The sequence below is a fragment of the Ornithorhynchus anatinus genome, chromosome 17, assembly GCF_004115215.2.
Source record: "Ornithorhynchus anatinus isolate Pmale09 chromosome 17, mOrnAna1.pri.v4, whole genome shotgun sequence".
Taxonomy (NCBI): Eukaryota; Metazoa; Chordata; class Mammalia; order Monotremata; family Ornithorhynchidae; genus Ornithorhynchus; species Ornithorhynchus anatinus.
The window spans coordinates 37,458,915-37,476,031 of record NC_041744.1 but is presented as its reverse complement, the minus strand read 5'-3'; the positions used below and the strand labels follow the sequence as shown (position 1 = coordinate 37,476,031).

At 51.1% G+C, this 17,117-nt stretch overlaps 1 protein-coding gene across 3 annotated transcripts in view; it reads left to right on the top strand.

Annotated features, from left to right (window-relative positions):
• The window catches only part of LRP8 (LDL receptor related protein 8), a 130,628-nt gene that overhangs the window by 60,691 nt on the left and 52,820 nt on the right, over nucleotides 1-17,117 (top strand). For all 3 annotated transcript variants that reach the window (XR_003765720.1, XM_029082343.1, XM_029082342.2), the window contains exon 3: nucleotides 5,005-5,127. Coding sequence is in view for 2 of the 3 variants with exons in the window: in XM_029082343.1 (XP_028938176.1) it covers nucleotides 5,005-5,127 (123 nt within the window). In the remaining variant the exon portion in view is untranslated. The remainder of the gene's footprint in view (nucleotides 1-5,004; nucleotides 5,128-17,117) is intronic.

Genomic DNA, 17,117 nt, shown 5'->3' with positions numbered 1-17,117 from the left:
TTAGTAGTCCCATTCCCTGCCCGTAACGAACTTCCAGTCCAGAGGTTCAGGTTGGGACTCAGAGTTTGGAGGCCGCCTGGGCCCCGACGTGCTGCCTCGGGCCTCTGCCACGGGGGTGGGCGGACCACCGGGTCATGGGTGGCGCAGGGTACCGCGCATCTCTCTGGCCCCAGCTGCCGGGTTTCTCCGGGACTGGAGGCCACAGGGGCGGCTGCTCTATTTACTGCCCCGTCAGCTCCCGAACACGCCCCCCGAATCCCCGGGATCAAAAGGGTTTTTGTCCCGTGTACCAAGGAGACTTCATCTTTGTCCCCATCCCGGCTGTGCTGGGCTGTGCCGAGTGAGGGGCTGGGGAAGGGGCATTCTCGGCGGAGGCCGGGGACGCCCTTGACGACAGCTCGAATCGCCGCTGGGGTAATGTCTGAACAGCCAGACTGCCTGGTCCCCGCTCCTGGCTGAGCCTCTCTGCCTGGGCCCCTGGAGAGCGGGCCCCCGGCGATTAGGCCCCTGGCTAGTGGCCCCTGGCGAGCAGGCCCCTGGCCAGCGGTCCGTGGTAAGCAGGCTCCTGGCTAGTGGGCCCTGGCGAGGAGGCCCCGGGCTAATGGTCCCCGATGAGCAGGACCCTAGCTAGTGACTCCTGGTGAGCAGGGCCCCAGCTAGTGGCCCCCGGTGAGTAGGGTCCCGGCTAGTGCCCCCCGGTGAGGAGGAAGCCGGGTACCGTCTTGCCTCATGTGGAGAGAGCCCCGCCGCTCAGCACACATTGGGTGCCTACCCACCCAGGTCAGGGTGCCCAGGGCGCCACCCTGGAGCGCGTTTCCTGTCCGTGGGAGTCGGCCCGGGCCTCCAGCTGAGCAGGCGGACCTATCGTGTGAGCCACGGGGGCCGGCGGTGGCTTTTGGGCAGTCACTTAATCAGTCCTTGGTATATGGAGCCTTTCGTGTGTGCAGACCACCGAACTGAACGCTCGGGAGTTACCTCATCTTGTAAAACGGGGATGAAGGCTGTCGGCCCTAGTGAGACAGAGACTACGTCTGACCCAATTATCTTGTATCTATCCCGGGACTTATTGCAGCACCTGGCACGTAGTAAGCGCTTAACAAAAGCCACAGTTATTATTATTATTCCCTTCTTCCTCCTCCTTTTCTCCTCATCTTCTTGCTCCTTCTCCTACCTAGTCCCTCTTAGCTCGTATTCCGCTGTGCTACATCTGTGGGGTTCCCAGACCCCTGCCTGGGCCTTATAGTAATAATCATAATAAATAACTGAACCGAACACTGTGCTGAATGCTGGGATAGACACAACATAAAGCAGATCCGTCGCAGGCCCTGCCACACATGGGGCTTACTGTCCAAGTAGGAGGGAGACAGGGATTGAGTCCCCATTTTGCAGCTGAGGAGAGTGAGGGGCAGAGAAGTTAAATGACTTACCCAAAGTCACCCAGGAGGTAAATGGTGGAGACTGGATTAGACCCAGATCTCCTGACTCCCAGGCCTGCTATGTGACCTTGGATAAGTCACTTAACTGCTGTGTACTTCTTTTCCCTCACTGAGAAGCAGCGTGGCTTAGTGGAAGGAGCATGGGCTTGGGAGTCAGAGATCATGGGTTCTAATACCGTCCGCCGCTTGTCAGCTGAATGACCTTGGGCGAGCCACTTAACTTCGCTGTGCCTCAGTTACCTCATCTGTAAAATGGGGATGAAGACTGTGAGCCCTAAGTGGGACAACCTGATTACCTTGAATCTACCCCAGCGCTTAGAACAGTGCTCGGCACAGAGTAAGCGCTTAACAAATACCATCATTATTATTATTATTATTATGTGCAAAATGGGAAGAAGATCCTTGCTCTCCCACCCTCTCAGACGGTGAGCTCCAAGGCCTAATATCCCTGGTATCTGTCCCGGCATTTAGGACATTATAAGCACCTAATAAATTCCATACTTATCACAGAACGCACCCCAAGAAATGGGCCCTAACAGTTCCACCTGCATTCACATATTTGGTTAGCATAAATGGAAGCTGTTACGGGTGAGAAAACCTGTCGGAGAAGATCAAATCTAGTTTATAAGGAGGGAGTATAGGGAGAACAGTGTTTGACATGTGGTAAGTGCTTATCAAATACCGTATATAAGGTGCTTATCAAATACCGTATACAAAGAAACAAGGAGAGGGCGACCGGATTCCGAAGTGGGGACGAGGATCCTGTGCCAGAGGCCCTGCAGCTGGAGCAGGAGGAGGGAGGGTGGGGGGCAGTGAGGGCAGAGCGGACCAGGCGGGGGAAGCTGGCAGATTGAAGCAGGGATGGAGGTGGGGAAGAAGGAGGAGATGGAGGAGGGACTGGTAACCCGCAGCTCTGAGACCCCTTCCCCGGACCCCTCTACTCTCCAGGAGCTTAGAGTTGATCGTGAGTGAGGAACAGAAACCGGGACCGGTACCTGGGGAGCCTGCTAATGGACCTCCATGACTTAATAATAATAATAATGATATTTGCTAAGAGATAATGATACTTGCTAGGAGTTTACTATGTGCCAAACACTATTCTAAGTGCCGGGGAGAGATGCAAGTTAATCAGGTTGGAAAACAGTCTCTGTCCCAAATGGGGCTCACAGTCTTAATGCCCATTTTACAGATGAGGCAATTGAGGCGCTGACAAGTAAAGCGACTCGCCCAATATCACGAAGCGGGCAAGTGGTGGAGCCGGGTTTAGCACCTAGGTTTTTCTGCCTCCCGGGCCCGTGCTCTATTCACTAAGCCACGCTGTTCTGGGGCACGAGGCCAAACGGCCTGCAGGTGGCCTGGCTATGGGGGCCAGGGACCGCCCGTCGGGGACCACCATCAGACCGGCAGCCGAGTGCCTGGGCAGCCCCGAGCCCCGGATCTCAAAGACCTCGCATTCCTGCCCCCCTCCTCCTGATGGCTGGGGCCAGCCTGGCCTCCTTGGAGGCCTGAAGGAGGCTTGGGGGAAGGCCGGCTCCCAGCAGGGGCGGTGGGACCGGTGCGGCTGGGGGAGACCACCTGGGCAGTCATATCTGACTCGATCGAACCAGGGAGGGAGCAAGACAGCAGCTTGGCAGAGGCTACCGCAGCCCAGTGGCAAGGACGTATTCCTGGGAGTCATAGGACCTGGGTTCTAATCCTGCCTCTGCTACTTGCCTGCTGAGTGACGTCGGGCAAGTCATTTCACTTCTCTGGGCCTTAGTCTATTTCCACGTCTGTTAAATGAGGCTGAAATCCCTATTCTCCCTCCTCTTAGTCAGTGTTTGATCTGTTTGTATTGTGTCCGCTTCAGCTCCTGGCACTTAGAAGTCGCTTAACAAACACCACGATGACTCTTAATTCCATTAGAGAGGCACTAGAGAAAGGAGGGAAGCCAAAGAAGGGCAAGGAGCAGGCAGGGCAGGCAGAGACAGAGTGAAATTCCTGGGTGGTTGCTGGGTCTGGAGTTGTCTGCTCTGGGAAGAGGGACGGGGTTGGCTGGGAGAGGTGAGCGGAGGAAGTGAGGAAATAGGCCGTGGGCCGGACCGTTTGAAGCCCGTCTGCTTCCGAGGTCGGCGGTGCCTGTGGCCTGGCTCTCCGGACAGCCTGTGTCCTCACCCCGGGCCGAATGTTCCGTTGATTCAGGTTCCGGGAGGGCTGGAGGGGCAGGCGGGCAGGACCGGAGATGTCGCCCGCGTGATACCCTTCTCCGGCCGTCAGGGGTGATGGATGAGCCCGTGTGGTCTGCAGCGTGGCCCGGTGGATAGAACAAGGGCCTGGGAGTCAGAAGGACCTGGGTTCTAATCCTGGCTCCGCCACTTGTCTGCTGGGTGATCTTGGGCCAGTCACTTCACCTATCTGGGCCTCATTTTTAAAAATGCGTATTAAGACTGGAAGCCCAATGTGGACAGGGACTATGCCCAATCCTATCCACCCCAGTGCTTACTACAGCACTTTCTTGGGCCCCTGTGCCCAAAGGTCTGGAGTCCGAGGCCATAGGTCTTCCTTCCTAGCACTCCTGGGGGGACGGGCCTCAGTTGTCGTGGGGTGACGGAGCTGGGTCGGGGTGCCTCCGGGGTCCATGAGGAGTGGCCTTGGGGGGAGAGAGTCTGTGGCCTCTGATCCTCCTCTCGGCCACCCTCCTCCGAGCCTTTGCCTTCAGGAAAAGGAGCGGCATGGTCTGGTAAGAGGAACGCTGGACTGGGTGTCAGGGGACATGGGTTCCGATCCCAGCATTTGCTTGCTGTGTGACCTTGGACAAGTCACTTGGCTTCTTTCAGTTTCCTCATCTGTGAAACGGGGATACAATACCTGTTCTCCCTCCCTCTTAGACTGTGAGTCCCACATGGGACAAGGACCGTGTATCTTGTGTATCTTGTATCTTGTATCTACCCCGGGCTGGGACTTTGGAAGTACTTAATCAGTAATATTATTATTCTATCCAGTCAGACGCCCTCTGTCTAATTTGAGGCATGCAGTGTGATAGCTAAATGTCACTCATTCACTCAATCATATTTATCGAGCACTTACTTTGTGCAAAGCACTGAACTAAGGCCACAGTCAAGGGTTGCCAGGACCCAAATCTGTAGATGACATTCACCCCTTGCTACCCTCAGCCCCCTTTCGTGCCCCAAATGGAACCCTCAGAACCCCAGCTGTAGAAATGCCAGCTATCTTTTTTCTTACAGTATCTGTTTAGCGCTTACTATGTGCCAGACATTGTTCTAAGCATTGAGGTAGAGACAAGCTAATCAGGTTGGACACTCTCTCTCTCTTTCTCTCTTCCTCTGCCTCTCTGTCCCTCACTATATGTCTCTGTCTCAGCCCAGTGCCAGCCAGGCCCCATCCCAGGATCAGCATCAGGCGGAGTCGACGTCCAGCAGTGTGGACGGCACCACTTGCCCCTCCACCCCCGTGGCCTCTCCAGGCTGGACCGCTGGCAGGCTTCCTCTCTGCCGCAGATGAGGTGCGGGACTGGTTCCCCTCCGCCCATCCTCACAGCGCTGCTCTCCCTCCCCCTCTCCCTCCACAGCCAAGAAGATTTGCACGGAGACAGACTTCGTCTGCAGGAATGGCCACTGCATCCCCAGCCGGTGGAAGTGCGATGGGGAGGAGGAGTGTCCCGATGGCTCTGATGAGTCCGACCCCGCCTGCGGTGAGTCCGGGGGGCCGGAGGGCCAGCTGGGCCGGGTGGGGGTCCCGGGAGTCCCGTGACCAACTATCTCCAGTTGTGGGGCTGGGGGCTGGTCATGGGGTTGAGGGACAGGACTGCCTCACCTTGGCTCAGATTAAGCAGACAAGCATCTACTTGTGAGCCATCTCACCTGGATCCCGGCAGCCAAAATTAGAGTCCTCGGAAGGAATCTTCAATCCTTTTCCAATCTGCCTACTTCAGGAAATTCTTGGAGTCACAGGATCTTTAGTTAAGCTTAAAACTGAATTCAAAGTATGGCATCTCCAGGGGTAAGTGTATGGAATGATTTATTGAGCACCCACATGGGACAGGGTACTTTAGTAGGCACTTTAAGGAGGTGACATGTTCCTTGCACACAAACGGAGTGAAGTGTGGACTGGAGAGTGGGAAAGCTGGAGGCAGGGAGGTCAGCGAGGAGATTGATGCAATAGACGAGTCAGGATAGGGTAAGGGCTTGGTCGAGCCCTTGTTAGAAGCCCTCAGTCAATCAATCAATCAATAAGTGTATTTGTTGAGCAGTTACTGTGCGCAGAACACTGTGCCGAGCACCTGAGAGAGTATAGTACTACCGAGTTGGTAGATACATTTCCTGCCCACATAGAGCTTATAGTGTAGAGGGGGAGACGGACAATATAAATAACTAATTTACAGAAATGTACATAAGTTCTGTGAGGCTGAAGGTGGAGTGAATGCCAAACGCCCACATTTCACAGATCCAAATGCATAGGCAAAAACAAAGGGGAGAAGGAGCTAGGGAAAAGAACGGTTAATCGGGGAAGGCCTCTTGGAGGAGATGTGACCTTAATAAGGCTTTGAAGATGGGGAGAGTGGTGATCAGTCGTATATGGAAAGGGTGGGAATTCCAGGCTAGAGAGAGGATGAGGGAAAGGGGTTGGCTGCAAAATAGAAGAGATCGAGGCACAGTGAGTAACTAAGCTAGGGCTAGAGGAGTGAAGCGTATGGGCTGGGCTGTAGTAGGAGATCAGTGAGGTGAGGTAGGAAGGGGCGAGCTGATTGCTTTAAAGCCAATAGTAAGGCGTTCTGTTTGATGAAGAGGTGGATGGACAACCACCAGAGATGCCGGAGGACTGGGGAGACGCGAACTGAATGGATTTTTAGAAAAATGATCCGGGCAGCACGGTGAAGTATGGATTGGAGTGGGGAGAGACAGGAGGCTGGGAGGTCAATGAGGAGGCGGATGCAGTAGTCAGGGCAGGATAGAAGTGCTTGGATCAGCATATAGCAGTCCAATAGAGAGGAAAGGGCGTGTTTTAGCAATGTTGTGAAGGGAGAACCAACGGGATTTGGAGACAGATTGAATATGTAGGTTGAATAAGAGAGTTGAATCGAGAACACCAGCCAGGTGACAGGTTTGTGAGATAGGGAGGATAGTGGTATTGTCTACTGTGATGGGAAAGACATAGGGAAGGCAGGGTTTGGGTGGGAAGATAAGGAGTCCTGTTTCGGACATGTTTAGTTTGAGGTGTCGGTGGGACATCCAGCTAGAGATGGAGAAATGTGAGACTGCAGAGAAGGACAGAGATCAGAGCTGGAGATGTAGATTTGGGAATCATCCGCGTAGAGATGGTAATTGAAGCTCTTTGGGAGCGAATGAGTTCTCCAAGGGAGTGGACGTCGATGGAGAACGGAAGGGGACCCAAAACTGAACCTTAAGGGATGCTCACTGTCCGAGGTGGGAAAGCAGAAGAGGAGCCCTCTTCTCTCATCTCTCTCATTCAACCCTAATGTTCCCTCTTCTCTCATCTCTCTCATTCAACCCTAATGTTCAATCTGTCACCAGAACCCAGTGATTCGACCTTCACAATATTGCTAAAGTCTGCCTTTCTTCTCTATCGAAACTGCTAGTATTGCCAGTATTCTGACTCAAGCACCTATCCTGCTCCTCCTTGACTACTGCATCAGCCTCCTTGCTGACCTCCCTGCCTCCTGTCTCTCCCAACTCCAATTCATACTTCACTCTGCTGCTTGGATCATTTTCCTAAAAAAACAGTTCAGGCCCTGTCTCACCACTGCTCAAGAACCTCCACCTCCGCATCAAACAGGAAGCCCTTACCGGCGGCTTTTAACCGCTCAGTCACCTTGCCCCTTCCTACCTCACTCTGTTGATTTCCTACTACAACCCAGCACGCTCACTTTGCTTCTCTAATACCAATGTGTGCATCTTAATCTCTTCTATCTCGGTGTCGACCACTAGCCCTTGTCCTGCCTCTGGCTTGGGACTCCCTCCCCCTTCATATCCGACAGACCACCGCTCTCCCCACCTTCAAAGCCGTATTAAAACCACATCTCCTCCAAGAGCCCTTCCCTCATTTCCCCTACTGGATTTCCCTTCTATGTCTCCTGTGCACTCGGTGTGTATGTGTGACCTTAAACACATAAACACAAAACAAAAACACAACAAAACATAACATAAACAAAAACGTAAAACAAAGCACATAAACACTTGATATTGACCCCATCCTCAGCCCCACAGCACAGCATTTAGGTACAGAGCCATATTTTTTTCTAATACGTATCTCCCCGACTACACCGAAATCTCCTTGTGGAGAGGGAACATGTCTACCAACTCTGTTATATTGTACTCATGGTTTCTAATCCCAGCTCCGCCACCTGTCTGCTGTGTGACCTTGGGCAGGTCTTTTCATTTTTCACGGCCTCAGTTACCTCACCTGTAAAATGGGGATTAAAACTGTGAGTCCAAGGTGGAACAGGGGCTGTGTCCAATCCAACTTGCTTGTATTCTCCTCCCCTCCCCCTCAGTGCTTAGTACAGTGCTTGGCCCACAGTAAGCGCTCAGTAAATCCTAATGATTGATTGATTGGCTGATTGATAAGTGTAATAGCAATTTGAATGAAGAGGAGGGGGTGGGTTCTGGAGATATAAAGGTAGAACCAACGAGGTTCGGTGACAGACGAAATACGACAGTTGAAGGAGAGGTGATATTGGCCAGGTGGTGAGCCTGAGAATCGGGAAGGCGGATGCTGGGGTCTGCTGAATTGGGAAAGTGTAGGTGGAGGAGAGGATTTAGAAGGGAAGATGAGAAGTTCAGTTCTGGACATGTAGGACATCCAAGCAGAAATGTCCTGGAACCGGGCAGAGATGTGAGATTTCAGAGAAGGAGTGAGGTTGGGTCTGGAGAGGTAGATTTGGGAGTCACTGACATGGAGCTGGTAATTGAAAGCATGGAACAGTTGAGTTCTCCAAGGGAGTGAGTGAATAAAACAAGTAAGTGAAACAAACTTCTATTTCTGCAGCTTTCTGCAAAGCGTTCTTCACCTCTCAGTAAGTTAATGTTGTCATGCTACGTTTTCTATTACTTCAACAAAGCAGTTTAGTGATGTAACAGCATCTAACCCACTATTTTTTCCAGAGATTTGGGACTGGATCCCAAAGATTTGAGTCCCAATTTATCAATTGTAAATCCATGGGAAAAAACGTACCCTGTGATACAGCCACCTTTTCAAGGAACCCCTACTATGTCATAAGGTTACAGGAGCAGTGTGGCCTAGTGGATAGTCCTGGGATTTGGAGGGACCAGGTTTCTAATCCTGGCTCGTCCACCTGTCTGCTGTGTGACCTCGGGCAAGTCGATTCACATCTCTGAGCCTCAGTTCCCCCATCTGTAAAACGGGGGTTAAAACTCCGAGCCCTAGGTGGGACAGCAACTGTGTCTAATCTGATTATCCCATAGCTTCCCCAGTGTTTCGTTCGTTCTTGGCACATGGTAAGCACTTAATAAATCCCATTAAAAAGAAAAAGTGAAGGGAGAAGAAGTTCCAGGCCCAAGGTGGTATAGGGGCAAGGAGTGGATGGCGAGATAGATGAGGTGGAGGCGCCAGGGCAGCAGAACAGGGAGGATTCAGGGCCTGGAACTCCACACCCCATGACAGCATTGCCAAATGTCTATAAATTCAGGGGCCAAGTGGGGAAAGGTACCAGGAACGGTCATGCTGTGTATGCCGTAAAAATGTTTATCTGTCTGTAAATACGGGAGCTGGCTCAGCAGTGGTACAGCACGGCCTAGTGGATAGAGCACGGGCCTGGGAGTCAGAGGGTCATAGGTTCTAATTCCGGCTCCATTACTTGTCTGCTCTGTGACCTTGGGGAAGTCACTTAACTTCTCTGTGCCTCAGTTCCCTCATCTTTACAATGGGGATTACGACTGTGAGCCCTATGTGGGACGGGGCTGTGTCCAACCTGATTATCTTGTATCTACCACCGCGCTTAGAACAGTGGCCTGGAACATAGTAAACACTTGACAAATATTGTAATTATTATTATTATTATGAGGGGAAGCCCGATGGGGAGGAGGAGGAGAAGCCAGGGTGGAGCTTCCACGGAACAATTACCCTGGCTCCCTCAGAGGCCGCAGTGACCGAGTCAGAAAAGCGACTCTTCCCTTCCTCTAAACCGGAAGCGCGTCGTGGACGGGGAATGTGTCTGCCAACTGTGTTACGTTGTGCCCTCCCCAAGTGCCGAGTACAGTGCTTTGCACACAGTAAGCACTCAATAAATACCATTGATTGATTGATTGATTCCAAGCCGGGCCGAAGAAAGTCTGAAGGTGGCCTGGGCTTCCTCGTCCTCCTCCCTGTCCCTGTCCCGTGACTTTCCCTGCCCTTCCCCGTCCCTGTCCCCGTGCCTCGTTATGTAACAGCATTTTCCCCAGGGGGAAATGAAGAGAGATGCTCCACAGAACTAATTTCTTTCCCTTAATTATGATTAATCCTGGGACTTGGAGATCCCGATTACCACTTGACTCCGCTTGCGGCCACGTCGGACGTCCCCGAGCTTGTCTTCTGAAGCCGCAGCCCGCCTCCTCGTCTAGTTTCAGAAGGCCCCCGCCCCTCTTCTCGGAACAGCTCGTCGGTGGTCCCAGCTCCAGCCAGGGAGGGAGGGCAGGGGGCAGGGGCTTGAGGTGAGGTACGTGCTCAGACCAGGTCTGTGCCTGCTGGCCCTCGAAGAGGCATTCAAGTCCGGTCTTCGTGGGGGCAGGAACTGAAGTAAAGCGAATCCCCCTGAGCTCCCTAGAAACTGCTAAATGGCATTAGCAAGAAAGCAACAGCACCAGCAGCAGAAGTAGTTGAAATAATAATAACACTGATAGCAATGGTGGATTTAATTATTGAGCACCTATCGGATGCAGTACTCTGTACTCGAGCACTTGGGAAAGAACAACCGAAGCAGGAGACCCACTCCCTCCCAACAGTGAGCTTGCACTCTAATAGGGGAGACAGACAGAAAAGTATTTCTGAAGAGACTAATAATATTAATTGATTGACGGCAATAGTTGATAATACACATATACACCAGCACCGGGGAAAGGTATAAATGAATATGTGACTGCCGGAGCGGGTGGGTGAGACGGTGTGTCGGGAGTTAAAAGAGCCTGTTAAAGCTCTGTGGCAGGGACTGGGTCTGATCTGGCTGTACTGTGGCCACCCCAGCGCTTAGCATAGTACTTGGGACATAGTAAGCGCTAAACGAACGCGACGTCCTGAGCTTAGCCAGCGTCAGCCAATGAGTAGTGAGGATTGTCCACTGTATGTTGTGGTTCAAAAAAATCTTGTGGTTCACTCTCTGACTGGCTCATTGACAGGTTTTTTTGTTTGTTTTTTGAATGATATGCGTTAAGCGCTCACCACATGTCAAGCACCGTTGTAAGCGCTGGGATAGATATAAGATAATCAGGTTGGACACAATCCCTTTCCCATGATCTAATCCCATAAATCTCACAATCTAAATCGGAAGATTTAATGCCCCATTTCACAGATGAGGTGACTGAGACACAGAGAAGGGAAGTGACTTGCCCGACTTACCCAGGAGACAAGTGGTGGAGCCAGGATTAGAATCCAGGACCTGGAAGTCTCAGGCCCGTGCTCTATCCATTAAGCCACGCTCCTTCTCTGGATGACTCTCTGCTGACTGATGGGCTAGGAGTGGCTGGCTGGGTGACTGATACGTTGACTGATCGATTGACGCCATCTTCAACCATTCACTCTCCGACAGCTCTTTCCCCTCTGCCTTCAAACCCGAGAAGCAGCGAGACCTAGTGGAAAGAGCATGGGCTTGGGAGTCAGAGGACCTGGGTTCTAATCCCTGGTCAGCCACATACCTACTGGAGGACCTAGGGCAAGTCACTCCACTTCTATATGCTTCAGTTTCTTCAACTGGAAAATGGGGGGTCATTCATTCATTCATTCATTCATTCAGTGGTATTTATTGAGTGCTTACTGTGTGCAGAGCACTTTACTAAGCACTTGGAAGATACAATTCAGCAACAGATAGAGACAATCCCTACCCAACAGTCACAGTCTAGAAGGGGGAGACAGGCAACACAACAAAACAAGTAGACATCTCTACCATCAAAATAGAAAAATAGAACCATAGATAAATGCACATAATTAATAAAATAAATAGAGCAGTAAATACGTGCAAATATATACAAGTGCTGTGTGGAGGGGAAGTGGGGAGAGCAGGCGGAGGGAGTGGGGGGCTATGGGGAGGGGAGGAGGAGCAGAGGGAAAGGGAGGGCTCAGTCTGGGAAGGCCTCCTGGGGAGGTGAGCTCTCAGCAGGGCTTTGAAGAGGGGAAGAGAGGGAGTTTGGCGGATGTGAGGAGGGAGGGCATTCCAGGCCAGGGGTAGGACGTGGGCCAGGAGTCAAGGGCGGAACAGGCGAGAACGAGGCACAGTGAGGTGGTTAGTGGCAGAGGAGCGGACTGTGTGGGCTGGGATATAGGAGATATAGAGAAGGGATATAGAGATAGATAGGGATATCTATGGGATATAGAGAAGGGAGTTGAAGTAAGAGGGGCCAAGGTGATGGAGAGCTTTGAAGCCAATAGTGAACCCATTCATTCAATAGCATTTATTGAGCGCTTACTATATGCAGAGCACTGTACTAAGCTCTTGGAATGTACAGTTCGGCAACAGTTGGAGGCAATCCCTGCCCAATAACGGGCTCACAGTCTAAACGGGGGAGACAGACAGCAAAGCAAAACTGAACAAAACAAGTACGTCATCATCAGTAATATTTGTTGAGCTCTCTCTGTGTGCAGAGCACTGTTCTAAGTGTTTGGGAGATTACAGTAGAACAGAGTTGGTAGGATACGTTATCTACCCGCAGCGAGTTTTCAGGCTAGAGGGAGAGAACACATCTGTATAGACGCAAGCCTCTTCAGTGACTATCTTCTGTCCTGCGTTCGTGCTTTAGAACTATGCAGTGTGAAACGGCACAGCGCATTAGGGAGATGATGACTTTGAAAAACTCATTAGGAAATTTGGAAGCTAATAATGTTCTTGTGGGCTAATCTAATTGTGAAAGAAAATAGGTCTGATTCTGGTAGCGATGGGTTTATTTATAAAAAAATAAGTAAAACGGCACAACCGGTAGGACCTGATTCTCTGCAGTAGCAGCGAGTGTGCGTTTCTCGGGTTGGTCAAGCAGAGATCTTAGATCTCTTCCAAAAGCTCCCTGAGGTAAAGTTCCTTGTATTCCCCGTTGGCTGCTTTGCGGTCGATAATAATAATAATGTTGGTATTTGTTAAGTGCTTACTATGTACCGAGCACTGTTCTAAGCGCTGGGGTAGACACGGGGGAATCAGGTTGTCCCACGTGGGGCTCACGGTCTTAATCCCCATTTTACAGATGAGGTAACTGAGGCACATAGAAGTGAAGTGACTTGCCCACAGTCACACAGCTGACAAGTGGCAGAGCTGGGATTCGAACTCATGACGTCTGACTCCAAAGCCCGTGCTCTTTCCACTGAGCCACGCTGCTTCTCCCCAGAACCGTTCTTCGCTTTCTGAGGGGACCATACTGGAAAGTGAGAGCCTCTCGGTGGGTGAGGGCGTAACTGAAAAGATTGTACTAGTAGAAGTAATAACGTCTCTCGGGATCACACCAGGAGAGTTTCCAGTCCTCTACCAGTCTCGGCTACAGGAGGGAGAGTCGAGCAGAGGCCTGCCCATCCCATTCCTAGCTTGGCCAGTGGCTAGCGAGCGGAAGGCCATCTGCTACAAGTCAAAACTCACCTATGCTGGGCAACAGCGGCACGGAAGAGAGTCGAGGGCGGAAACTCAGGTTTATTGCACGGAAGGAGGCCACTTTCATGTTTTTACCAAGGAAACTCTACGGATCCACTACCGGGACGACTGCAGACGGGGGTGAGGTGATCTGGGAGAGATGAGTCCATTGGGTCGCTATGGGTCGGCGATGACTCGGCCGCATGAGACAAGTAATAAATAACAGTGATTTTAGTAATAGTGGTTATATTAATGGTATTTATTGAGAGAAGCGGTTGGCCTAATGGAAAGAGCAGAGGCATGGGAATCAGAGGTCCCGGGTTCTAATCCCGGCTCCGCCTCTTGATTGCGGTGTAGCCTTGGAAAAGGCACATTACTTCTCTGAGCCTCAGTGTCCTCTTCTGTCAAATGGGGGCTAGAATTCCGTTCCTCTTCCGCTGACACTGTGAGCCCCCAGTGGAACAGGGCCTGTGTTCGATTTGATTGTCCCATATCTATCCTAGTACTAGTGCTTGGCAAATAGTAAGTGCTGAGTCAATCCAACTGTTATTATTACTTTGCTGGGGAAGCTATCGGACAGTAAGCAAGAGAGACCCCGTGGGCACCGTTAGGGGCGGGCAGCCTCTGTTGAAAATGGCTAACACTCCCAGCCACCTTTCTTCCCGTTCTGCAGTGGTGCCTACTAGAAGCAGCGTGGCTCAGTGGAAAGAGCCCGGGCTTGGGAGTCAGAGGTCATGGGTTCGAATCCCGGCTCTACCACTTGTCAGCGGTGTGACTGTGGGCAAGTGACTTCACTTCTCTGTGCCTCAGTCAACTCATCTGTAAAATGGTAATCAATTGTGAGCCTCACGCGGGACAACCTGATGACCCTGTATCCCCCGCAGCGCTTCGAACAGTGCTCTGCACATAGTAAGCGCTTAACAAATACCAACATTATTATTATTATTATCTAACAAGGGGCTCAATGGCTCTGGGATTGGGGTTAGCCAGGGGTCCCCGTGGAGAAGCACTGTAGGTTCGGGGACTGTGTATGGTTTCAATGGGCAGGGATTGTCTCTGTCTGTTGCCCAGTTGTCAATTCCAAGCACTTAGTACAGTGCTCTGCACATAGTAAATGCTCAATAAATACTATTGAATCAAGGAATGTCATTCGGTTATGTGGTGGGCCCGACATAAAGTCCCAATCCATGTGCACTGGGGTGGGGTGCTTCTTCCCACCAGCCCCAAATGTCTGAAATCAGATGAGTCTCCAGTAGTAAGTCCAGGTCTCCCAGTCATTGAGAAGGTTCCTTTGCTTCTCGGTGCCTCAGTTACCTCATCTGTAAAATGGGGATGAAGACTCTGAGCCCCACGTGGCACAACCTGATTACCTTGTATCTACCTCACTGCTCAGAACAGCGCTTGGCACATAGTAAGCCCTTAAAAAATACCATTATCATCATTATTATTATTACTTAAGGTCACCTTTGCATTCGAATCTGCCCTTTATTCACCCCTCCCTCACATAAGTCCATGTCTGTAACATTCATTTTTATTAACATTCGTCTCCCCTTCTAGACTGTGAGCTCTTTATGGGCATGGAACGTGTCTACCAACTTGGTTATATTGTACTCTCCCAAGATCTTAATCCTGTGCTCTGCACCCAGTATGTGCTCAGTTAATATGATCGATTGATTGACCTTCAGCTTGTATATGGCCGTCTTTCATTTTGTTATGGTATTTCTTAAGCGCTTTCTATGTGTCAGGCACTGTACTAAGCACCGGGGCAGATATACGCTAATCTAGTTGGACACGGTCCATGTCCCCACCTGGGGCTCACAGTCTTAATCCCCATTTTCCAGATGAGGGAACTGAGACGCAGAGAAGTGAAGTGCCCAAGCTCACACCGCAGACAGTAGTGGAGCCAGGTTTAAAACCCAGGTCCTTCTGACTCCAAGGCCTGTATTCTACCCACCATGCCATACTGCGCCTCTATCCTGGGCAAGAAGTGTAACTGTTATATTGTTATATTGTATTCTCCCGAGCATTTAGTAGAGTGCTCTGCACATAGTAAGTGCTCAATAAATGCAGTTGATTGATGGATATTTGAAGAACACAGCACTGATGCTGACTTTCTCCTCTGAGTGTATGTGTGTAGCTGAAGGTCAATCAATCGATCATATTAACTGAGCACATACTGGGTGCAGAGCACTGGATTAAGAGCTTGGGAGAGTACAGTAGAACCGAGTTGGTAGACACGTTCCCTGCCCATCCTGGGAGAGGGGTCAGCAGCGAGATACACGATGGAGACACAGTGAGAAAGTTAGCATTAGAGGAGCGAAGTGTGCGGGCTGGAGAGCAGTGAGGTGAGGTGAGGTAGGAGGGGGTAAGGTGATTGAGTGCTTTAAAGTCAATGGTGAGGAGTTTTTGCTTGATGTGGAGGCGGATGGGCGACCACTGGAGTTTCTTGACGAAGGGGGAAACACATCCCAAACATTTTTATAGAATAATGATCCGGGCAGCAATTAAAGTATGGACTGGAGTTGGGAGAGACAGGAGGCAGGGAGGTCAGCAAGAAGGCTGATTCACTAATCAAGGCAAGGTAGGATAAATGATTGGATAAGTGGAGGGAGACCAGGTATTAAATCCCCATTTTACGGTTGGATGCGGATAGAGAGGGGTTAAGCGGCTTGGCAAGGTCGCCCAGTGGCAAAGCCATTACGGCGGATATTCTGTTCCTCTATCCACAGCTCCCTACCGAGTCTGGTTTTTATTTTGTGCGTTGACTATTTATCCCTGTCCCTTATGCCGTTTCATTGTACTAGTGTTTCATTGCTCCCATTGTGTCTGCCTCCAGTTCTTCCCTCCCCCACCTCGGTTGTGAGCCCCTCCAGGGAGAGGAACCGCGTCAAATTCCCACCGGTATTCTCTTTCTCAGCCCTTAGTACTGCTCGCTAAACACAGAGCTCAGACTAGAACCCAGGTCTCCTGACTTCCAGTCCGGTGCTATCTCCACTGTGCTATGCTGGAGGGGGTTGCTAAGACTAGTATATGATAAAAAGTCAAGCGGAGGGCAGTGTCCCAGGGAAACTATCGATGCCATTAATAAGGGATAGGGACAAATGTGTAGTATACAAAATAAAAAGTCAGTAGGAAGCTATGTGCTAAAATTCTGTGCTAAAAAGTTAGGAGATTAGACACAATCCTTGTCCACATGGGGCTCACAATCTTTTTTTTAAAGCATTTGTTAAGTGCTTACTATGTACCAGGCACTGTACTAAGCGCTGGGGTAGATAGAAGCTAATCAGATTGGACCCGGCCTTTGTCTCACACGGTGCTCACAGTCGTAGTCCCCATTTTACAGATGAGGTAACTGAGGCCCGCAGCGGGCCAGAGGTGGAGCGGGGCTCAGAACGCAGGTTTCCCGATTCCCGATCCTGTGCTCTTTCCACCAGTCAGTCAGTAGTATTTATTGAGCACTTACTGGTTGCAGAGCATCTTCCCGATCCTGTGCTCTTTCCACCAGTCAGTCAGTAGTATTTCCTGAGCACTTACTGGTTGCAGAGCATCATACTAAGTGCCTGAGTGAGCAGAGTATAACAGTATAACAGACACGTTCAAATGAACTTACAGTCTAGAAGTGGAGACAGACATTAATAGAAATAAATAAATGACAGGTATGTACATAGGTGCGGGGGAACTGGGGGGAGTCAGGATGACGCAGAAGGGAGTGGGAGAAGAGGAAAGGAGGCCTTAGTGAGGGAAAGCCTCTTGGAGGAGATGTGCCTTCAATAAGGGGGCACGGCCTCCATTCAGGCTGCTCCCTAACTGTTCATCAAGAGTAGCGCAGGCAGCCGGCCTGCGGCCCCGGCCGCCAGGACTCCGGCCCGCTCGTCCGTGGCATCCGCACCGGAAGGTGCGGGAGA